The sequence below is a fragment of the Falco peregrinus genome, chromosome 8 (genome assembly GCF_023634155.1).
Source record: "Falco peregrinus isolate bFalPer1 chromosome 8, bFalPer1.pri, whole genome shotgun sequence".
Lineage (NCBI taxonomy): Eukaryota > Metazoa > Chordata > Aves > Falconiformes > Falconidae > Falco > Falco peregrinus.
The window spans coordinates 60,032,336-60,057,283 of NC_073728.1; the positions used below are offsets into that span (position 1 = coordinate 60,032,336).

A 24,948-nucleotide genomic window follows, 5' to 3' on the forward strand; every position below is an offset into this window, starting at 1 on the left:
TATATAGAAAACAGGAGTGTTTGCATTGTCATTTGTGTGACACATTATTTACACTGATGAGATTTATACTAGGTTTGTTATACTTGACATTGAAAACATTTAATTGTATAATTTACAACTTAGACTTTCTACCCAGCAAGAGAGCTCCCCTTTTAAAAGGATGGAATAATTCCACTTTGAAACCTTACCAAAAGGCAAGATTTGTTGTTATGTGGTTATGACTAAAAAGCATTGGAAAGTATTTGCTTTAGCCATTATTTTTCAGTAGTATTTCCAGTGATGTGTAGTTAATTTATGTATTTCTTGGGCTTTTCTCCCTCTTCTCACCCCCCCTGCCCTGGCTAGGAATGTGACTTTTTTTTTTTTTTTTTTTTTTTTAACTTGTGTGATTGTTAATGCTTTTTGTTATACTGTAATTAAACTTAATATCCCCCTCTTGCAGAATAGTTGTCTTACAGAAAGACAACTGCCATCCCTTGTAACCTGTTGTTATTCAGGTCCTGTACCATGCTTTGGCATTTCATTCTGATAAAAATGCAAGCGGGATTGTTAGACATGTCACCTACAAAGCCAGGAGGTCAGCTAGGCAGCTTACTTAATGTGCTAATTTGCTGTAATTTAATCATGCTTGGAATAAGGATTGGATGTTCAAGTATCTTGGTGGCAAACTAGGACTCAAATAGCCCATCAACACTTCGTTAGAGCCTGGCTGAGGAAAGTAAATTGTGGGTCAGATCCTGATCCTTTGCTCAAGGGGAAGCAAGAAGGCTTTGCGTTTGGGACTTCGGGTGGGATCTCTGGGGCTCCGAGTGCCTATGTGGAGACATGGCTGAACTCTGCAGTTTAATTAATTATGCATTAGCTGCAAATGAGATTGAGAGTGTTGAGCCCCCTTCGTAGCTCTACATGAGTCATGTTAAACAAAGCCCACTTGGCATGGGTGCACCCATGCACTCGAGGGTTTGCAAGGGACAGAGCCCTCTTCCTGGGGCAGCTTTGGGCTCTCTGTACGTGTGGGATGTGGTAAATCAGGCAACAATTTGCAAGTCACTGGCTCTGGAATACAGGCCAGTTTACAATGACTTGCCAAAATATTTGCAAGGTAAGCATTTCCCAGATGCAGCCAATTAAGTCAGTGAAACTTAGAAGCTGGCCCATAAATTAATTTTCTTCAGAGTAGCTCTTTTTGCCCCTTTGTGAGCTTACTTTTAAGCACTGAGTTAGAAACCTCCTGCTTATTCATTATTTGGTGCTAAATTGTAAAACCTCTGTTTGCATTATTAAGGTTGATAGCTGAAAATTTTCCAAAGGGTAAATTTTGCTGTTAGAAAAAACTTCTCAGAGAGTTCCATTTCAACCATGTCGCACAGACTGGTTTGCCTGGCTGGTTTGCCATTCCTTTCATCTCCCCTTCTTTGACTATTTTGTTGTAATATGAAAGTTAAAATTGTAACACAATATGTTTCACCATTTGGGGGGGGGGGGGGGGGGAAGTTGTAGCTCAGGCTTTTCTATTACCTCAATCTCACTTAATCTTTTAACAGTGCAATTATCTCTCATCTTTATGTTATTCATTGTGTGACTGTGGCCCTGATGAGATCAATTTAGTTTTCAACTTTTCTTTTTAGTATTGTAATACCTTTTCTCTTTGTTGTGACATGCCAGAAAAGATCTCCTTGGCAACTTCTAGCTGTGGTTATTCTTAGTGCCTCTCGCCTGGCTGTTTGCCACATCGTCCACCTGGCCATTGTCACGGTGCTAATTGGTTTATCCTTTGGAAAAGACAATTCCCCCCCCCCCCCCCCCCCCCCGGTTTTGGAAGTTTTTGAAAGCCCCCCCTCTATTTTGCCACTTTGGTAGGTTTCAGCTTCGTTATTCTTTATAACTCTGCTTTAGGCAGGCACTTGAGCATGTCCTGAGGTTTAAAGGTGCTGCGCTGTCGCATGGGTGACAAGAAAGGGAACAGTGATTGTGCCTATTAGTGCAAGAATGTGCATTTGATCTGCGAATATGGGACAATCGTTCTGCCCCAAGAAATTTACAAGAATATTGCTCTATAAAGGCCCAAATATACAGTATTTGAAATACTGTTAAATACTTCGAAATCCTCCTGACTTCATACGCCATGACCAGCTCATTCTAGCGGGAGTTCAGCTGCTGTATCTGCTGGCCTTCTCACAGCTCGAGTCTGAGACCTATTTTTGAGAGCCCAGCCCAGCTTACCCTGACACCCCTGGCAAACTTCCCCCGGACAGATGAAAGGTGGAGCAGGCTGTGTGTTAAAATGTGATTTGACCAGAAAGAGCATTACCGTAAATTAAGAGGCAGGGAACTCATAATGAGATCATGTGGTTAGCAAGGCACGCAGCCCAAAAGTTTCCTTTTACAGTACTGCTTCTTTGCAGATAAGGGCAGGATGAGGATTCATAACCTCGGTAGGATGCCTGATGCATGCCTGGTCTTTAGACTACTAGTGTGGTCTTGCTTTTGGTTTATATAAAAAAGTGGAAGAGGAGGAATTTGAACACACACCCAAAGAGAGTTCTGCTACGATAATTGCTCTTGGTTAAGGATTTACCAAGTAACAGCCACTGTGTTAACCTGTGATTCAAGAAATCACAAGAATCCTGTGAAAACTGAGCTCCAAGTTAAAACTGTGTTGCGGCAGTGTCCTCCCAGGGATGCCTTTTAAACAGGGCTAACTTTCTATCGTGTATCTAGTGCACTGTGTGATTTGCTTCTCTTATTTAGACCATTTTCAATTTGCTTTCACCTCACAGGAGCTCTCTTCCATCTTAATTCACCTCGCTGGATTTACCCAGTTTTCTTGTGAATGATCTATAGCAGAAGGGTCCAAATGCAGACTGTGGTATGGGAACGGGATTTATAAATTATGAAAGACGAATGTAGCTGAGCAGGATGGTTAAGGGGGTGAAGGAAGACAAATAGAGGACATTTGGAAAACAAAATAGAAAGCAGAGAGGAAGGTGAGCAGGACAGTAAGCCCAGCAGAAATAACTGTAAAAAATATTTAAAAATCAGAGAAACAAACAAATGAAACAAAATGCAAATGAACAAAACACATCACAATTGTGCGCATCTGGAATGAGAAACAAAACCACGAACTGAGGAACTTAAAAATGGGAGAAAAAATTGCCAAGGGATAAAAAGCAAGATTTGTTGACTGTTCATTGTTGCCTCCAACCTCCATGGGTTGGGCTTCAATTTACCATGAAGGCAAATGAGGATTTTGGTACAATACACGAACAGACTAATTGGGGGCTAATTGGGGTGTCAGTTGATCACAGAGGACAGACACGACAGAAGCCTACGGCATATAAGTGGCAGGGAGCATTACAGAAAGATGACTTGGGATTTAAAGTGCAATTCCCAAAAGAGCAGTTCTTTGTCGAGCTGTTGAGGGCGTTTGGTACTTTTCCAGAGGTGCAGATGTACTTGAGCAGTGGGAAGCTGAGAGCTAAAGCCAGTCCACCCTGCCTCCTCCTGCTCCCCTACCACACAGCCTGTTCCTCCTGCGTTCGCAGCACCAAGTGATGGATGGCCTCACGCCTACGCCGAAATCGCAAGTCCCAGGCTCAGAGTGGCATTGCCACCAGTTGCGGTGCAGCTGGGCAGGGGTGGGTGCCCCTGCTTCTGCATTGCCGCAGTGCTGCGCACGCAGATACGCTTGCTACCGCAATAGAATGGGCTCCAGCTGTGCTTCACTGGGATTCAGTCTGAGTCACTGGGGTTAAAAAGAAAAGAAAAAACCCAACAAAAAACTTGGTGGTTTGCAGCAAGCCACACAAAGGAGTGGGAGGCCAGGAGTCCCTTCAGGAGCGTGTCCCAGGAATGGAGATGGGCAGCAAAACAGTGCGTCAGAAGTGCTGATCCTTGTGAGGCTGCAGAGAAGGTGCTCAGCAGTCGGCTCAGGTGTTTGTCTGTTCCTGCCGTGACAGATGAAGTGTCTGCAAAAGCAAACAAGCTGCATTTGAAATGGTGGCTGGCTGGCCTGAATGCTGCACAGTCATATTTGAAACGAAATTCCAGTGAGTTGCTGTGTTGACAAGCCACAGATGATGGCTGTGAACATGACACGCAGTTGTTTCCCAGCTGCCTTTCCTGGTCTCTGCTCTGGGCTTGCCAGAAAGTCCTCTTCCCCCTACCACAAAGAGGAGGTAAGCAATTAGAAACTGCTTTATTAGGACAATATTGCTGCTGTGAGACTGGGGAACCCTAAAGCTGGTGCTATTAAATCGCAGTAGCTTCTTAAGGGACTCTAAGAACTGTAGGTGCAGCTGTATTTCCCTGAACCTTTTTGAAAGGGATCATAAAAAAACAAAACAAGATCACAAGTCAGCAACTATGCTTCTGGTGGATGTCCTAAAGGGAGTGACAGAAAAGACAGGGAGAGGCGTTTTTTGTGGCAGGCAGCATGTTCATGCTTCAGTAACTCACAGCATCACTTAGAGCTTTGGCTGCCACGATGGGTAAGGCAGAATCAGGAGATGTCATGTAATTAGGTTTCTGTAAAGCACATGATATCAAAGATTAATGAGCAAGGCAAGAACTCTCAGAGAACAGGGTGTTGTCAGGCATCCCAAACTGTCACAGATGGAGAATTCTTCTGAAGGCCTGCAAAGGCAGACCTGATGTTTGTGTCCGTGTGAATTTTCCCTGTCCTAGAGTTGGGGATCGGAGCCAGGCTGGAGGATGCTGCCATGGTACTGGGTGTTCAGACCTCTTGTCCCAGCAAATGTGGAAGCTCAGATAGAGCCAATACAGAAAATAAAATACCAGATTGAAAAGTGGAACAGTTTAGGTAAAAGATTAGGGTATTGGACATTGCTTAGGAGAAGGGAGCGGAGGAGAGGGATCTAGTGTGACATGTAATGCTGTAAGCAGTTGGCACCTGCACAGTATAAAGACCTGTCCTCTTTAGGTTTTGATGTACTTTACATAAATTAATGCATCACTGGGGCTGTCACAGCTGGGGACATTGGTTCTTGAGTCAGCAAACAACTAGGACTTTGCTGCCTAGAAGCAGTTAGCATCACTTGCCTGCATTAACTGCAAGCAAACATGGAGGGCACCCAAAAAAGCCCCAGACTGCAGCATCGAATGGGATTGTGCACATGCTTTTCCCTCGGCAGTTTTGCTGCCTAGCTCTTGGCTGCCTTCTGCATCTCCCGGCACCACGGGGAAAATCAGTGTCAGAGGCAGGAGCAAAAGCCAGGCTGCCTGGCTCCTAATGTTATGCTTAAACCAGAAGCACAGGTTTCCCTTCTGTTGACAACTTGGGCACTTTTTATTCCTTCAGTGGAAGACAGTCTGCAGTGTTAGGAGAAAATCACTGAAATACCAATGAGTTTTTAGCTGGCTTTAGAAAAAGGAGGTATTTTGAGGGATTTTTCTGTGAAGTGTTACAGTGCTGCTGTCCTTTTTATTTATTCTGGGTGAGCAACACAAGAGCAAAATACAACCTTGTCTCTCAGTGGTTAATTTTCACAAATACGAATTTTTCTTAGCAGGAGCAAGGAGGAGGTTTCAACACAGGCTATTGTTAGCCCCTGCAAATGCCAAGTGTCTGCTCTTGGGAGATGGAGAACAAAGTTGGCACCAATAATTAGTGTCTGATGCAGTGATTTGGCAAAAGTTGCTGAAAATGAACATCTGATGGAGAGGTCTTGGGATGATTTAGGAAAACACAGTGCAGTTTGAGATGACTTTTGGGGTGTTATTGTGCAATGTGCAGGGGTGATCAGAAGGAAGGTAACGTGGAAAATGTGAAAGAGTTGTTTGGTGTCTTAGTTCTTTGAGTTTTCTTGAGACTTTTCAGCACAGTGTTAGCAGTACAATGGTACAACAAAGTTACTGACCTTGACTAAGGGAAGTTGAGATGCCTCTATGGTAAGATATAGGTATTAACTTGATTTGGATGTAGCTGTTATTTAGAAGCAAATCCAACATGAGAATAACACAGCCTGGGCCGGTAAATCTGGCAGTTCATCATCCAAGAGACTGGTGGGCAGAGCAGCACCAGAGCAGGAGTCTGTGGTCAGGCCGTGTGTGGAGGCATCCCTGCTGGTCCCAGGAGAGCCTCCCAGGAAAGGACACTTGGTGGGAAGCTGGGATATGAATCAAAAATCTTGCAGCTACTGTTGTGAATGTTTTGAGTAGTGCTGCTGGTCTTGGGCTGATTCTAGCACCAGTTGGAGCCAGTGCAGCTTGCTCACTGCTGGGAAGCACATCAGGTTGGTGCCTAGAGGTACCAGTGCCCACTGGGCATGTTGTCTTGAGCGGGTAATGCTGGAGGGGTGAAGGTAAGTCTGGATGTGGGAAGTTTTTATGCTCCAAAGAAAATTTAAAGTAGTTGGTTGGCACCCACTGGCAGCAAGATGATTCCCAGGGAACCTCCTGATAACTTTTCTCGGGACTCGGCAGGACTGTAAGTGCTATAGTGTGACAGTGATGAAGTGAGGAGCAAAGAGGGAGGACAGGCAGTTTTCACTGAAGAATGGTAAACACAGGACGGTAAGATCGCTTTTTGCCTCCGGCTGATTTACTCGCAGCAGAAATAAAGATACCGCACTAGGAGCTAGTTTGGCTTTGACACATAAGGGAAAGAAATGAAAGCACAAAAGCTCTAGATACCTTGACAACCAACCACACACCAAAATATCAGCACCCCCAGCCAGCAGAGCTGCCCGTCCGCAGCCGCAGCACAGGGCTCAGGCTCTCCTCGCCTGCCCAGCACTGCTGTTCTGCAGTAGCAGGTCTGATTGCCTTGGCCTTGCTGCTGATTACTGTAGTTTTTTGTGAGCAGCAGGGAGAGGACATGACCTGCAGCCTCTGCCAGCCCAGTCTTACTTTTCTAGAGAGCTTTTGGGATTTATGGTCAAATTTTACAGTAACTGTGACTTGCCTTATAGATCACGAACATACGATTATCCTGTGATCCCATAGCAAATCCCTGAGACTGCTGTTGATAGCTAGGTAATTACTTCTGGGCAGTAGCAGGGATTAACACTGAAGTTTTCCTACTGGAGTAAAGTGCAAGGTAGGGCTGGAGTGGCTGCTTGGCAGGTTTTGAGCCCTGATAGAGAGCTGTCTCCACTGCCGCAAGGCCAGACCCGTTCCCCCCCGCCACAGTAAACCTGGGAGTGACAGCTGGGCTCTGCGTGAAGAGTAAATTTTCCTGCTGAATCATGGATTCTGACCAGACTAATTTTAAAAACTTGTGGACCCAGGAGCAGAAGCTGCAGGGAGCCTTGAGGCTGGCAATGAGTGGCTGTGCTTATCAGCTGCATTAAATGCCGCCCTCTCAGGAGAAGGGCATTGTGGCTCCACGGGGAGGTAGGACCACCGCGTGGGGCCTTCTGTCCTTCTGGTGAGCGAGGGGAGCTCTGCCAGCGCAATGCGGTGACCAGCAGCTGTGGGGCTCACGACAAGCATGTTCTTGAATCCTGGTGGAGAAATGGTAAGAAGCTGCCCAGGCAAACACGTCTTTCAGGGACTGTCCTTTGCCTGGAGGTCTCTTCTAGGAGGCACAGAGGCAAGCATCTCACTGTGCAAGGTGCAGCCTGAAGCACGGGGCAGTAAGGAACACTGCAGTGGGGGCTGGGGGAGCCGGGCGTGCATCCCTCCTGGCAGCTGGAGGCTGTACAGGTCCACAGCGGGGAGCTGTGGGGGGCTCTGCTCAGGCTGTGCATTGCCCAGCACCTGCTGAAACGGCAGCCTGGGGCAGTGGTCTTAAGGCAAGAGCACAGATGTTCTTGTAATGAGCCTGGTGATCTGGTGACTCATTCATCCCTTTCCAAGCAGCCAGTTTTCATGTGAAAACTTCAATAAATGAAGATGGAGAATCCACTTTCATAACATTTCCAGGACTTGTTTCTTATTTCTGCTTTGAAGGTGATGGCTTTAGCTTCCTCCCTTTGCTTCCTATTATGTTTCTGGGAACTAAGCATGGGGAGCCTTTAATCAATCCACAGCGCTCTCGCTGCCTTTCTTTGCTTCTCTGAGCAAGTCTTCTGACGTTCTTAGAAATCAAGAGGTTCTCGGTGGGGCTTCCAGGGCTCTTGTAATGCAAATTATAATACTAATATTAATGCTAACCATTGTTATTCTGTAGGGTGAAATGTCAAGATTCCATATTTTCATGCTAATTTTTAGTAGGTAGGTGCCACATTAACTCTATCCCATCCTGTCAGAAAACGTGCTTTTCATATCACAGGGACTGTTAGAAATCGTTAGTAATAAAGTTGGCCACTGTTGTGCCTGATGGATTGGTCTTTGACATAGGGACTGTTAGAAATCGTTAGTAATAAAGTTGGCCACTGTTGTGCCTGATGGATTGGTCTTTGACATAAAATAATGCAAAGTGACACGGCAAATTGGGAATGAAGGATGAAAGCTGTTAAAAAAATGGTGAATGTGGTGTATCTAAAATGTGTTCCTGAGTTGTAATGATAAAGAGGATCCATGTCACTACTGTTGAAATGCATGTGTGTGTATCAAGGAAAGGAGCGGATGTGTTGCAGTGGGAGGGATTAATTTGTTAGTACCTGCCTGGATAGAGAAAGGTTATACTGGCAACTGCACTTGCTGTGAAATGGGATTCTGTGGGCAGTAAGATCAGATTTTGAAGTATGGTGTCTATCTTTAATTGTTCAAATATGAAGGATATCCTTGGTAGCACAAGGCCCCTGAATGGTGTACTTTTGTTAAAAGTACTTTTAAGCAGTAAGTATTGTACTGCAGATAGCTCCATTCTTCTCATCAAGACATTGGTATGACTTGCTCTCCTTTTGGCCTTGCATTTATTCCACAATATCACTTTGTGGAAAGTATTGCTTTACTTTGCGAAGTAAAAATATTTTGTGTCAGATTTCTGTCTCATTTAGGTAATTTTTAATTGACATTAAGTGGAACTAATGCTGTTATATAACACACAGAACATAACAAATGCTGCCACTTCAAATTTATACCAGTTTAGCTGAGACCTGAGCCTGAACCTCTCTTGGTTGATAACTCATTTGTCTGTTTAATTTCAGCTAACCTCACTAATTTGGATAGTCTCGACAGTGCGTTGAGCTTTATTGAAGACCAGGTGCATAGATCGAGGCAGCGCTATCGAAGGCATGCAACGGAGGATGATTACAACATCGAAGTCCTTCTGGGGGTTGATGACTCAGTTGTTCAGTTCCATGGGAAAGAACATGTTCAGAAATACCTGCTGACCCTGATGAATATTGTGAGTACCACCTCGTTAACTGCACTGTGGGAAGGGACTGAAAGGACAGCGAATGTAGGTTGGTTTAGCCATTTGAATAAGACATAACAGATTTTTCTCATGGCAGAAGATAAAATAACTCGAGGAGGAAAATCCAGGCCACTTTCAGAAAAGCTGAAAGGGGAGAAAGGAAAGAAGGGAAAGGAGCCAAGGAAGAATATGACTGTGGGACTCTTAAAATGTTCAAAGTCCTGCTTGTGTGCTTTGGTGGATGGGGACACAGGGTCAGGGGCTCAGGTTCTTGGAAGTTATTATGCTTTAGCTGTATATTCCCTTAACCTAAGCTCCCTGCTGAAAACCATGGTTTGGAGACCTGTCTTCAAATAAGATTCTATTAGGAACTTTGATTGGTTTATACATTTTTAAAACTATTCAGTCAAATTCTTTGATTCCTCAACAACCACTTTGGGTCCCAGGCCACCTCCCTACTCCTTGTTCACCCTGCAGTAAAATGTTATGCCATATACCACTGAACTTTCTTAAATTGATTTAGTAGTTACTCCATGACTGACATCTTTAGGTTTCCTTAGTTAAATATTTAATCTTCAGAAACATAGTCTGTGCAACAGACTATATAGTGTAGTAATGATGAAAGGAGACTAGAGAATGTCATATTTGAAAGAACCATTTTTTCATTCTAAATATCAATGCAGCAGCCCCAGCATCTCTGTAGTACCCTGGTCAGTAACCAAGGACTCTATTTTACGGGAAAACAATCAAGTTTTTTAAAATTAGCTATATTATAAATAAAAATCAAAATATGTTTTATTCTTCTGGCCAAAAAATAGAAGCGAGTGGTAGCTCCCTTCATAGGCAACTGATTCAGGGATGGCTTTCTTCCTTCTCATTCTCGTCTGGAGCAGGAGTCTTTTCTGAGCGAAACACGCTTCTGTAAAGTCTTTAGGTTCAGTGAATGTGTGTTCTTAGTGAAATATCGTTGAGTAAAAAATTGTGGGTCTGCTCTGTTTTTAACAAATAGAGTATGACTGCTGCAATTTACAGTCATGTCAAGAGGATGAGCGTCTGTAGGTGAATTCTTGGCATTACAAACCATAGAGGCAGATAGATGGACAGAAATCCAGGCTGTTAGGTACATTTGCCTGGGATGTATTTTTTTCCAAGATATATTTTTTTTAATTATGAAGGTTGTTTTTTTCTTTCTTTATTACATTCTCTACCAATGTGTGGAATGTCACTGTTTTTCACTTTAAATGAGAGGTGGAATACAATTTAAGAAAATCCCTGGTGTGATATAAATTCAGTTGCACTGATTTTTTATAACAGTATTGTAAATAGTTAAAAACCTTTGCTAACATTAGAGTTATAGGGTACTTAGTGCCTGGTCTGATGGCTGTAAATACATATATTCTAACAGAAATGACATAGTGAATTTCATTTATTTGTGTGGTTTGTTTCCTCTGAGGCTTAAAACAAAGTCTACAGTGAAACAGATGGTTTTATACATCTCTAAATTAACAAGCCAAACAGGCCAAACCAGGAATGTGGCAAATGGGCTGAAATAGATTAAACAGGACTCTTTACTTATCATGTCACTTAAATCTATTTTTAAGAGTTAAACTACAGTAATGACAAAGAAGCCGTAAATGTTCCAGCTCTGGAATATACTTTTTTCTAATTTTAGCAAACCATCCAGCGCACAAATTGTGAGAAATGACAACTTTTAAGCATGCTGTCTCTGCAAGTGGTTTAGAAAGTGCAGCCTGTGTAACCGTACCCACAGGGCCAGCAGTTGATCTGTTGGGAGATCTGAGATAGAAACGTGTCTTTTGGGGACTGAGGATGTGTCCCTTGCCTTGTGTCCAAATACGAGGTGCTGTTTGAAATCCCCAAGGCCTCTTCAGGAGGCTCTGGATAGTCTTCAGCTGCCATCAGTGTTGTCCTGTTCTTTCTGGCAAAACTCAGGTGGTTTCTGGAGTCCCTGTTTTTGGGGGAGGGATGGGTGATGGTAACCAGTTCTGTTTCCAGCTCTCCAAGCACTGCTCCAGTATAGAAAGGCAAGAGGGGTTTGTTACTGCAGATACCAGGCAATGCTGGGAACCTGTATCGTGTCGAAGGACATCACAACACAGAACTTCTTCCTCTCAGCAGAATAACTCCAGCTGGCCGCTCCTGCAGCTCTTGCCCTCATTACTAGCTGGATGTAAGGTGTATTTCAGCGTAGACTATTGCTTTGATCTCCTTTGCTGAAATTCGCACAGTGACTCTTCCATTGTGCTCCTTTCTACCTCCTTGCATAGTTGTTCGGGTTTGGTTTTTTGTTTGTTTGGTTGGTTTTTTTGGGCGTGTTTTTTGGGGGTTTTTTTGGTAGGAAATGGGCCCAATATAAAAAGCCTCAGGATCTCTAGTTGTTTGGGAACACATGTATGCAGTATGTTGCTAATGAGATGCATAGGTCCAAGAGTAGCTGAAAAAGAAGAGATAGCTACAAAAAATTCCAGCTGTCTTCTTAAATCTGGTGGAAGATCCTACCATAACCATCCGATTGTGCATAACCTGCTGGTTTTATGGTTGTAATCAATTAGCTTTGTACAGTAACAAGGCATTAAGCATAAAATCAGTTAGCTTCGTACGGTAACAAGGTAGTAAGCATAAAGTCACAGAATGCATAGTAAGTAAATAAAATAGTAGTGGAAATATTTACTAAAGATAAGAGGGTGTCCAAATAGGTGAATTTCTGTGTTTCCAAAAATGAAATAAATCCCAGGTGAATCCTCTTTTATGCCCAAGCTCCTGGAGGCACGGTATCACTTCCCCAGAAGGAACTGCCAGCATGGCTGCTTCTCCCCACTGCCCTTGGTTTCATTGTGTGGTGGTGTGAGCAGTTGTCCTTAATGAACTTTTCCCAGGGATCTTGGGTGGAACCCTACCACCAACCCAATCAAAACAATATTTTTTTTCAAGCCCAACGCAATGACTTATTCAGTAAAATCTGTTTTGTGCTGCTGAAGTGATGTGTTACAGTCCACACCTAAAAGCCATAAAGTGAGAAAAAACAGGGGCTGGGTGTCCTGGCTATCTTGAATAGCTGTGCTAATATTTATCCCGAAGTTTGGAAGTGAAGTCACTCCCAAACGAATGGTGATAGACGCCAGAGGATTTTTAACACTTTGGGCTGCAGCCATGTATCGCCTGACTGTATGCCAGCCGTTTCACCTCAGTGAGCTCGGCCTCTTGCCACCCCCTTTTCATCCTCCAGTCATTTCCTCATACAAAACCTCTGGTTTCTCTTGACATCCTCTCTTTCCTCTGGTCAGCACCATTAGGACATTCAGTCAATCTTTGGAAAATATGCCATTGTTTTCATTTTAGAGACCCTCGGCTGCCTCTTGCTTGCACCATTTTCTTTTGTACGTCATGCTGTGTTTTTTCCTGGGAAGGATATTAGCTTGCACAGTGCTTTTCATTTCCAAGCGTGATCCCACACATTGCACAAATTAACTTTATATTTATAGCATGCAGGAGCATTGCAACAGAGGAGAGATATTTGGGCCGTATCTTGCCGCTCTGTAGTTTACTCAAGAGCATGGAAGGTAATTTAATTTCAGCAAGAAGGCAGCTAAAAAACCCAGGGATTTTGTCTGCTCATACAAGTGTTTGGGAAATATTAGAAAAGTACAAGTCTAGAAGTGGCATTGGAGAATAATCTTGTTGCTTGGGAGGCAAAAGGATTTCACTGCAGGATGCTTTGGGAGGAGGAGCAGGGTGCTGGATGCACATTATTGAGCTAAGTGGCCGGGCCGGGCGCTGTCCCCGGGTGAGCGGCCGGGGCATGGAGTCACATCCTGCTGGTGCTGGGCACACGGGTGTTCCCTGGCTCAGGCTGGGGCCAGCCCTGTCCCGCGTCTCTGTCAGTGCCCCGGGCGAGGGCAGCCAGTGCCCCTCAGTGTGGCTGCGGGTGGCACCGGGCTGGGGGCAGCGTCGATGTGCCGGGGGGCAGGGGGCTCTGCAGGGGGCTGGGCAGGCCGGGCCCAGGGGCTGGGGCTGGTTGTGTGGGGCTGGAGCGTGTCCAGGGACGGGCAGGGGGCTGGGGAAGGGGCTGGGGCACCAGCCTGGTGGGGGGGCGGCGGGGGGATCTGGGGGTGCTCAGCCTGCAGAAGAGGAGGCTCAGGGGGGACCTTCTGGCTCCCCACAGCTGCCTGACAGGGGGGTGTAGGCAGGGGGGGTCTGTCCCTTCTCCCAGGTGACAAGTGACAGGACAAGAGGAATCAGCCTCAAGTTGTGCTGGGGAGGTTTAGATTGGAGAGTAGGAAAAATTTCTTCATCAGAAGAGTTGTCAAGCATTGGAACAGGCTGCCCAGAGAGGTGGTGGAGTCACCATCCCTGGAGGTATTTAAAAGGTGCTTAGATGTGGCACCTGGATACATGGTTTAGTGAGACTTGGCAGTGTTGGGTTAACGTTTGGACTCGATCTTAAAGGTCTTTTCCAACCTAAACAATTCTAAAGTGGCTTCTGGTAGTAGCCAGCCCTGGGGCTGAAATTCTCTGGTCATTTCGTAGTCCTTTTAAAAATGGTTTCCAGGATGAAGCAGGATGTTTGCTGCTTGCTGTGGAAGAGCAGCAGACCTGAGACTCACCAGTACATTTATCTGGCTGAGCCTGCGTTACTGATTAGGGTGAATATTTCAGCCTCTACAATCCTGTGTTTAGGGTCACATCCAGGATGGATATCTTCAAAACAGACTTCCCAAAGAGGCAGAAGCAGATTAAGTGATCTTCCAATATTTCAGTCATTCCAAATAGCAAAGTCTCATGAAATAAGCTTAATTGCAAATGGTTTTGAACATACTGGCTCTATCTGTCTTGACTTCAAGTCTTCAACTTCCATGCCCCTCTTCATATTGTGGGTTTTTTTTCCCCATTGAGGTCCCTGTTTTAGCTTTTTCTTGTATACTTTTTCTTTCTTCCTCCACAATATTCCTCAACTCCTCAACTACCTCGTTTTCAAATGCTGGCACTTGTCATCCTTGCATTTTTTTGGAAGAAGTCTACAAAAGTATGTAACTTTTTTGATTTTTTGGACAATTTTCAGGGGAAAAAGTCTTTAATTTCCTTTCCATCCCTTTACTGTAAAAGATGTGATATTGCGGTATTTAGAGGTTGGCCTCTGTTATATCTGTGTAATGGATATATGGCCAAAATGTTTGCGATGCTAAACCCATCTCCTCAAAGGAGACAGGTGCCTAACTGCCATTCTTTCAAACAGAGATAGACTCTAAATAGGATTTATGCCTCACTTTGGGCTAGATTTATCTGAATATTTAGTCATTTACTTGCCTTTGAAGTCAGTGAGAATCAGTTTTAAAAATTAGCCCATGGGATTATGCCCTCCTGGACTTTAAGTGAACAGAACAAATACATTAAACAACTTTTCATTGGAATAATTGAAGTCAATGGGAGTTATGCAGCTGGGGGCTTTGGAAAGTCCCCGGAGTCTTTCACCTGCATCTTTCAGCACTACATATCTTTGAAATTGTGGCCCTGAGGCACTTTTGAATATGTTATCCATCCTCTTTAATAGGTTGAACATGATACTACTATTATAGATGAGATTTCTGCTTTCGTATCTCTGGCTGATGAGGGATGAAGATTTGCAGGTACAGAGCAGCAAGTCCCTAATGAGAGGAAAGGGCAGAAATGCCATCGGTTTCTAACTGGCAGTTGGATGAAAACCTGAAAGCATGTCTAATTCAAGCTGTTAAAAAGAAAGTGATGATTGAATACTTTGAAATAATGGTGCACCCTGTATTCAGAATCATGCTTCTTAAAATAAAAAGCATTTTTTTTAGACGGGAAGAATATTTGTAATATAGAATTGACTGCATTTAAAAAAAACCTAAGTAATTCATAAGCACTGATACTCATTATTTCAATTCAGTTCATTTCAATATGTACACTTCAGATCTGAAGGAACTCTAAGAAGTTCCACAAATAACAAATGCAAGTCCAGGTCTATTCATCTGAGCGACTTCAGCTGTCAATAGTTGAATTGCAGCTTGTTTGAAAACTTCAATATATGCATGTGAGTTAATTCCATGGTTTGACTGTTCATTATAAACCAGTAGCTGTGACTAGTGAGAAGAACAGTTTCTAAAGAGGCCTCATGAGATTATTTCTGTTCATTATCTTAATTGCCACACTACAGTGGAAGTTGTACTTGTGATTGGGTTTTGAGGAGGTCTTGCAGAACGCCCTCTCTGAACTCTTACAGGTTTTACTCGTTTTCACAGGGGTATTATTTCCAGTGTCAATTAGGTGAGCATTGCTCATTATTATTAGCTGGAATGTGCCTTGATGCCCTGTTGGACATAGCACAGAGCATCACACAGGTTTTGGTACCATCCTTGAAGTAGATGGTAGTTACAGATATTTTTTCCTTTACTCCAAATATCAACATGAACTTTAGCTGTAAAGGTTGCAGTTAGGAACTTTTGAGTTGTGACAGTGTGGTTTGTGTGATGGAGTATGGGTAATTAGTATCAGCTTTCAAATTTTGGATGCTTTTCTTAACCAAACCACTTAGATTTGAAGAGGTCATCATATTTATTACATTGAAACCATGCCCTTATCCCTTGTAGTACTATAATAAATGAATCTGCTTGATTATTTTATGATACGATAGTTGATTTTATTAAAGTGGTCTTGAGACAGTAATTCAGAAAAATACTGAGTCATTTGGTGCAAAGGTAATTTACAGTGTTTAGAGAAACTTCTCAGAGCGGTGGTTTGTGGGCAAGAATGAGGAGTTTCAAGAGCCTTAGGGAGGAACTAAGAAAAATAAATTAGTCATGAAGTCAGAAAACAAAGTCTATGACCTTTCTAAAGCCAAAGTTACAGTCAAAGATGAGATAGAGACCCGTAACATGAAGCTACCCCGTGTATTGCCAACACATCTGCTTTGGGGAATGTTTTTCATTTTGATCAGAAGCAGCTAACTTGGACTTGGTAACATCTACTGACTCTCACACCACGGAAGGTAAATCAGGACTCGGACCCATATTTGCATACAAAATGCCAGATTCTTATCTCCACTTCAGGATGTACGTTGCCAAGCTCTTCTAAAACTGCCTGTTGCCTGTGGTTTTGAGCAGAATGATATATGTTTTCCAAATCTGAGATCACGGTTTGACCTTTTAGGTTTCATGTGTAGGGTGTGCTTTCATTATTCTTTTTCCCTTGTGACGCTCAACAGAGATTTCAGAAAAAAAGAGTTCTTCTCTGAGGAAATGAGGAAATGCCTTGTAAGGACTAGAAAGGGAGACTGGGAGCCCTGGATTTTGCCTGATGACTTTATATGAGACCATAGTTTATCTCACGAGAAATTGATGTAATGTTATTCCTGTGGGATTAAGATGAAGCTTTGGGAATGTTAGAAATGTTAGTTTGGGATCTTCAAAAGCATAAAGGAGGCGATGAGAATAAAGAGGATAGTGGCGTTTGAAGTGGGAACACAGAAAAATAAAGTGAGAGGGGAACACTTTTGGGAGTGTCAGATTACAAAACTTTGTGCTCAGTATCCACCATGACATTTCTGGTTCCTATTCTGTAATTCAAAACAGCCGTTTCTTACAGAAATAGACAATCACTGGATGCCCACCAGGCACTGAGGCTTTGCTGCAGATAATTATGATCTGATGAATGAGCTGCATCTCGGGCTGGGCTCAAACAATGGCTTGCCAGGAGCTCTGCCATCCCATGGGGAAGACATTGATGCTCTCCAGCTCCTCCGCTATCGCTCTGGCAGAGATCCACACGTGGTCCCTGCTCCGCCCGAGAGCACGTAGCCATCGGTAGTTTCTGCAACAGTAGTTACATAAGGATGTTGGGTGATCAAAGAGCAGTCTAATTGGGTTGGATGGATCAGCAATTTGAGGTGACTGAAAAGCCAGATGCATAAACTGCATCTTGTATTGTGCCCTCTCCAAATGATGAGATATGCCCTCTGATGGCCGCTGTAGCTGGGTCAGATCCGTTTGAGGTTGATGGTAGCCAGAGGTGGAAACTGTGCGATGTCCGCCAGGGGTACGTTCTCAGGGAGCCTGGGGATGCGGTGCTCAGCCAGCCGTACGGTGCAGTGCATGGCGCTGCAGAGGGTGCGCCTGGGGACGAGTTCAGCCGCGATGATTTATGGTTCAGTGGGATGGAGCCATGTTGTGATGAAGTGGGCTGTCTTTTGCGTAGCAGACACTAACAAACTTTGCAATGCTGGTAACTCCTTCAAACTGCATCAATGACTTTGCCAATGACTTGCCAAAATATGCAGATAATTCTCCTGTTGTGCATTGGTTTAATTAGAGATTCAGGGAACCACTTGACTTTCCCTAAAAATCCTGCCAGCTGTATCAGTAGGTAACCCACTCCACACTGAGACTAGCAAAACTGCAGCCTCTTTATTACTATTTGTATTATAGCACACTTCAAAATTCACTTGAGGGACTGGGCCCTGCTTTGCTCAATGTTAAAAACTTTGCAGTGCTTCTGTTACAAAGCATGATGCATCTCACAAATACTTAGCTTGTCTTTAGTTGGGGTTTTTGATGTATTGTATGTGCTTACTGTGCTGACTTGAAACTTGCTCAGGGCAGAAGAATTATAAAATAAGCAGGGAGGGACAGAAGAAAAAAATGAAGTCTTTGTTTTTCTTATGTAGCACCAATCTGTGCCAACCTGATTTCTGAACAGAAACTTTAAATAGAAATGCATGTTTTGCTTTGATTGAAGTATCCCAGAAAAATAAACCAAAGTTATCCCAAAATAGTTTGTGAACTACAATAGCCTGATGAAAGTCTCTTTACAGTATTCCACCATGCTTTGAATTCTTTGAGATTTACCCAGCCTTCCTCATCACCCTCTATAAATGCTGAATCACTGTAGGACATCTAACAAGATTTAATTCATTCACTGCCTTCAGTTCAGGAGCTGTGTGATATTGGGACAGCCTCTGTGTACTTTCTTTTCCTATGCAGCAACATAATTTTAGACTTACTGATGTAAGAACAACAGGAGATCGACTATGATTTTTCTTCTGTTGATATAAACCAGGATGTCCTACTGAAGTACACGGAGATGCAGTGCTGTAAAAGTACTATGTAATTGTTTTCACACCGATGTGTATTCATTACACAGACATCTGAACACATATATTCATTATATTCATGATAATTTCTGCTTTGAAACAAACATTTCAACAGTTGTGCTGGATGAGAGTCTGGAGCTTTCTGATACCACAGGTTGGTTGGTCATTTTGTCATTTTGTGCCCTATACAATGAACTGCGTTAAATTAACTCGCTTTCCTGTTGAAAGGAGCAGGTAGAAATCTGGAGAATCTGAGCTAGGGATTGTGGAGGCCCTTTCGGTGTGTGCACTTTTCATGTACATTTGAAAGCACAACTTTCAGTTGCTTGGATCTCTTACCTTTAATAATTTCCTGAAACAAATAGGTGCAATTTAGGCCGTGCTGAAAAGAAGAAAAGCATCTATTTCAGTGTATTATCTATGTGCAGTGAGATACTTCTAGTAAAGCCACGGTTTGTCTTAGAGAAGGGCGCAGAGGGTTCAATTCAGCTGCTGTGTGAAGAGGGGTTGGACTCATCCTTATTAATGAAACCAAGACCCAGAGTTTTGAATTGACCCACTGTCTTGCAGAAAATCCAGTATTCCAAGAGAACTAAGCAGCTTTTTACAGCGCTTGTGCTTTTCTGTTCATTCACAGTTTGTTTGTTAGATGTCATTTGCAGGAACAGTCAAACAGTGTTTCAATTCTGTTCCATTAACGTTTTCAAGCCAAGTTTCATTTTGGCACGCAACAGCGATACGGTTGTTCCGTTACTCAACTATTGTTAAAAGAGGCTTAGGTTAAATTCTGGAAGTTAATGAGAGAGCGGTGTGCAGTCATTTGGATTATGCTTTATGAACTAATTAAGTACTTATTTACAAGCTGTGTTTACTGTCCTCTATACACAGGAGTTTTTGTTTGGTAATAATTTCATGTATATGTAATTTACAGCCTATTTCAGCCTCATATCCTTAATGTGTGTGCTCTCTTCCCACTACATGAAGAGCGAGGCAAATTAATATCCTTGCCTCCCCTGACAACACGCAAGGGTCTTTTTCCTGGGTGAAAGAATTTTCGTGAAGCGATACGCATTTTTATGCTTTTCCTCTTTATAATCTGTGTTTGGTAATGGTCCTCAAAGTAAAAGATATTTTTAAATACAGGAAAATAAATCTTATATAGACGTGTAAATAAATTATCTGATTTCCAAAGGTGTTGTTTACAAAGCAGATCTGAACAGATCAGCCGCTTCTATGCTGTAATGTAAATAGTGGCCCCTGAAGCTGGTTGTAGCCATGGGTTCCTCACCCACCATCTTCTAGCCAAGGTTCTGCTCAGCAATGAGCAACGAGCCTGGATCCCGGGCATCCGACAGCACGTTCCCTAGGTGCCCAGGCAGATGCCTGCTCCTGGGGCCGCCGTCCAGCCACGCTGCCTCCTTACCACAGGCAGAGGATGCTCAGGACTTCCGAAAACTTGGGTTTTACCAGGCATAAAATTAGGATGGTATCCTAAAATATCCTAAAATAATGGATAAAAAATATCCAAAAATACTGATAAAAATGAATTAAAATTGACTTTAAACTGTCAGTGAGGATTGCTTAGCAAAACCTACACTGATGTATTTATTTTTGATGATTTTTATAGAGGTAAAAGACAGACCACTAAAACTAGGGCTGATGGAAGAAACAGGACATTATTTACTATGTTTCTAATGAAAGGTTTTCTGAAAGTTACTTACTAGCTTGTAGTAATGAATCTACTTTGTAGGAATAAATGAAATTTAGGTCCAGCCAGCAAAGCAGTCCAGTTTGGTGCAACCTTTACCAAGGGAAGGAGGTTTTAGGAAAGATGTTTGCCTTGCAGGGAAACTCATCTGCCTCTTCTAATTTGTAAAGCTAACCTCCTGCTGTTTGGCTGCGTCTCATGCAGTCTGCATCACCAAATACCCACACCAGCCTCTAACAGTTAATATTTGCCTAGCTTGCTGGTAGCAGTGTTTCCCAAGTAATCTTTATACATCCACATTTCATTCTCTACTTCAAATATTTACAGTTTTCTTTTCAGTGTTCCTGCGGTGATTTCCCCATGTGCACGTTCAGTTATGTAGCTCTAGTGTGAAAAGAGAAGACAGTTTTTAATTTGCTGGCATTTTGTAGCTTTTGTTCTGCTTGCAAAGTTTAACGCTGATTAGTTTTGACACACAATAAAGGCAGCCCATGTGGCCAACCACACTTTTTGAGGGAGGTGTATCCTCTTGTCAAAGTGTGATGTGATGTAATGGGTCCCAGATGGGAGAGTTACAGGGTGCAGCTGAGCCCATCCAGCAGATGGCTCTCAGGAGAGAGGTCCTGTCCCTCTGCTCACTTGTCACCTTCCCCATGCACAGTCTGGCCCAGCAGAGAGCTCTTCAGGGTTTTGCTTGGATTACTGGGCTCTGGGCTGGGGACACACCACTGCCATGAGGTAGGGAGGAGCTGGGAATCTTCCCTCTTAGCATCAGTAGCTGTTGGATTGGCTCAGCTGCATTGTGTAGGTGCACTGTGATACGTCTAGGTATGCTTAGGCTGCCACTTAAATACCTGTTAATATGAAGTCTCTGATGATGTGTTGATTTTAAATGATCTCCTGAATTATGAGCTGTTGGGAGGCTACAGCAGAGTTTAGAAAAGAAAACATTCCCTCTTACATTGGTGGAATTTTTCCTGTTTTATGTAGAATCACAAAGTGATCTTTGGCTTAATGGCAGTGCATAAAAGGTACGGCTGTATCACTGCTTTCATAGTTCCTTGTTGCCAATACCATGGTTAAAGTGCTGAACTCTTTTGCAGGTTAATGAAATTTATCATGATGAGTCCCTGGGTGCTCACATTAATGTTGTCTTGGTGAGGATAATCCTGCTGAGCCACGGCAAGGTAAGTAAAGGTTAATTTAAATAGAGGACATCGATATCTCTGAACTTCATTCTTTTATGAACAGTGTAGTTACTGGTGACATGTATCAGCTTTGTATTTTAATTCATACATTGTCCTTACCGGTCTATGAATATAAAGAACTTCTATGTTTACATATATTTGTTTATCTTTTGAACATCACATTTCAAATACTTTCAATTTCTTCTGGGTTTTCCCTGTGTCATTTTAAGCTGCTGCTTAGCTCTGGCAGTCTATCTTTTCAGATTTGTTTGAAATAATCTGTGAAACGTAGTTAACATTTTGGTTCCTAAAGAAAACACAAGGTGTTGTGGTAGAACTGTATGTAAGTGACAGTAAACACAAAAGCGGTTCTGCAAGATGCTGAGGGCTACAGCCTTATTCCAAGAACTCATTTAAACTTGTGCCTAACGTTAACGGGACTACACATGTGCTTAAAGTTAGGTGTGAGTTCTGTGGGATAGGGGCCAGAAGGCAGGAGCTCTGCAGATCAGGTCTGTAATTAAGAACACCAAGGGTTTGTTCTCTGTTTCTGTGGAAGGGGTTACTCTACAGGTGAAACTCGGGTAAAGAGGAATGAAATACTAAATGGTTTTCAAAAGTATTGAACTGTTCAGTACCTGTGTCCTGTTTTTGCCAAATTAACATGAAATTCCATGGAAGCAGGAACAGGGCGATGTGACTATGTTGACAAATGCTTCGGTTAAGGACATGCAATTTTAGTGCGCTCTCATACAGCAGCATGCCCAGCTGCTCAAAGCAGAGTGTTAAAATCTGATGTACCTTTCTGTGACTGGAGTTGCTGGCATTTGCATGTTCATGTAACAAACCTGGGTTCTGGAAGACTCCGTGTGTGTTCATGCAAGTTCCTGAAATGCTATCAGTGAAGAGCCAGCACAGATGGTGTCAGTGGTGAAGCTCCACTGACATTCACCAGTTTACCCTGCTCAATACCAGCTAAGAATTTTCCTCCCTGGCACAAGTGAGGGAGGTCTGAATTTTAGTCTGGACTTTGCTGGAGACCAGTTACTGGATTTGGTTTGAATTGTTCTGCTGGAGCTTCCCCATGTGGGAACACACCAATCCATCTCTGCCCTTCCTGCAGTGATATAGATGATGATGTAGTTACATGCTTGGGATAAGCTTAATCAGATGTGTGTCCTAAAATAAAAGGTAAAAAAGGTCACATTTGTCATTTTGTGATCGAAAGTTCATGGTGTAGTTAACTTTAAATTACAAAATAATTGAAATATCTTTGTGATTGCTGCAATTTGAGGGATTGCAGATTGACTAATCATTCCCATAAAAGTAGTAGTAGCAGCCAGCAGAATTAGCACATGGGCTAGTCACTTCTTTGCTGTCCTTATTTCGTAAGTATTTCATAATTGTTATGTGTGTCCGTCTTTAGCTCTATAGAACTGCACCAGTCTGAGCTCTGATAACGTCTGCCATTTTTCTGCTGGCAGATTGTAACTACTGTAGACCTCATTTAACCTGAAGAATCTTTATTTTTTTGTGAAGGTTTAAGTGTTGTCCATTGATAATTTGAAAGTTATCAATCTCATATTAATCCTCTTTAGAGAGGAGAGTGGGTGGAGCATGAAAACCTTCACTTCTTGGTGGGTCTTTGGCCACATCACAAAAATAACAGTTGCGGGTAGCACTATGTAATCTCCTTGTGGGTAGTCTGCTTCTGGGTTCTAGATCCGTAATCTGCAGTGGACAACGTTTTAGTTCCTGAGTTATCCTGCTGGTTTCAGCAGGGCATAAAATAGAATAATTCTAGCATCACAAGCTTGCCCTAAATAACCATGAAGATAATTTTTCTTGCATTTCTGTATCTGATTCTTATTTACATGAAAGGCAATTTATGGCTTTCTGAAAAAAGTAAGATGAATGTAAAAGGTATCATTTCAGAGCTCCTCTGCATGGTGGTGTGGGGGCCTCCATGCCCTGACTGTATAAGAATACATTTTTTTTATGTTCATGTTTTTGAAGCTCTTGTTCAAAGGACTAGTACCAGGGAGTAGAAGGTGAGGAGGTTTCTCTTTGTAGGGTTGGGCTTATTTAGCAGTGGAAAAACAGAGAGAAAAGGTGTGTAGTTCTTGCTTTCTGAACCTGTTCTGAGGAATTAGAACAAAGCCTTCAATATTTTACTGTCCCACACATCAGCACTAACAGTTTTTAGGAATAGATCTTCAAAGTGCATAATAAAAGGAAGGGCGTGTGTACAAGTTAAGGCAGTGCAGGAATGAAGCAGCCTGGTTGGCTTCACAACATGAGAATATTCTCCCAGTTTTGTTTGGGTAAGCATTTCTTTTGAAAGCATGTAGCTGGTATCTTCAGATTAATTTGCTTCATTGTAGGCAATTTATATATATTATCAAGGGTGCCATTTAAATAATCATAATAATTGCATTATGGTTCTGTAATTGATGAAGTATGTACCATCACTGTCAGGTTTATGACAGCACTCTGAGCTATTGCCAATTCTCCACCCCTGAACAGCCTTCTACTGTAGTGTGGTTTTCTTTAAAAGAGGATTATATTACTTTATACAATATGTCATCTGTTGATAAGAATAATACGGACAATAATACTTGGGTTGCATAGCAACCAGCTTTTCAGTGGTTCTTGCTTGAAGGTACTCTGCTCCTTGAAATGTACTTTTTTAATATTTTCAAACACAGGCAACCGTACATCCAAAAGTTTCAATAATTTCAGTAATTGCATTAATTGCCCTGATAAGATGAAAAAATGGAAGACGTTCCTTGGTGATCACATGTTGAAATGACTTCAGGGGCAAATTCAGAAGAGCTGACATGGTTTTACTGAATTAGGACTTTGTGTAGGTTATCGCCTCCGGACTTGGAGCGAGGGAACGGCAGCCAAGGCGTGCCAGGCTGGGACGCGGGCAGCGTGCGCAGGGGTAGGCGGACTGCAGCTACCAGCCCTTTCCTGACTCCCTACTTTCCTCTTAGCACTTCAAAATGAACAATGCTATCTGACATGCCAGAGCAACTGATGTGAAGGCTTTGACCATGCCTGGCTGGTGCCCGCTCATTTATTAAGAAAGAAGGTGTTCTGCAAAGGCTGCTCCATGTCTGTGGTGGCTTCAGAAGCTGCCAGGCATTTCTCTGCATTTTCATTACTTTGACTCCCAAAGTCACAGGCTTTTTTAATGTGATGGGATACTGCAAGTAAGTAAACAGGGTACCTGTGGTGTATTTTTCTTCAAATGAGAAAAAGATGAGCTGGCTTGCTTCTGCCTTCTTGACTTCAGTAGTAGGAAGATTGGTTTCAAATTTTGGAAACTGTGGATACATTTGAGATGGAATATAATTCCATGTTTGGACAAATTATTCCATTTAGACCTATTTTGGTTCTAACGGCTCTGTAATCCAGCTAGCTGTAGAATACTCAGGGGAATAAGCAAAGCAACCACTATCACCAAGTGCAAAGGAGATGGCAAGAGATGAGCTGAGGGTGGATTAAAAAAAACCCTGACTGGTTATTATGAATTTTGTTTGGAAACATTTAAATCCTGAGCACTACATAAAATCCTCTCATCGCCTCTTTGAGGTGAATGAATAAATATGATTATTCCCGTTTTACAGCTAAAAAACTAAAGACGTTAAGTGTTATT

At 42.8% G+C, this 24,948-nt stretch overlaps 1 protein-coding gene across 2 annotated transcripts in view; it reads left to right on the plus strand.

The window, feature by feature from the left end:
• Window positions 1-24,948, plus strand: part of ADAMTS2 (ADAM metallopeptidase with thrombospondin type 1 motif 2) — a 261,886-nt gene that overhangs the window by 190,904 nt on the left and 46,034 nt on the right. For both annotated transcript variants that reach the window (XM_055811750.1, XM_055811749.1), the window contains 2 exons: window positions 9,057-9,256; window positions 21,201-21,284. In XM_055811750.1, coding sequence (XP_055667725.1) covers window positions 9,057-9,256; window positions 21,201-21,284 — 284 coding nt within the window. The remainder of the gene's footprint in view (window positions 1-9,056; window positions 9,257-21,200; window positions 21,285-24,948) is intronic.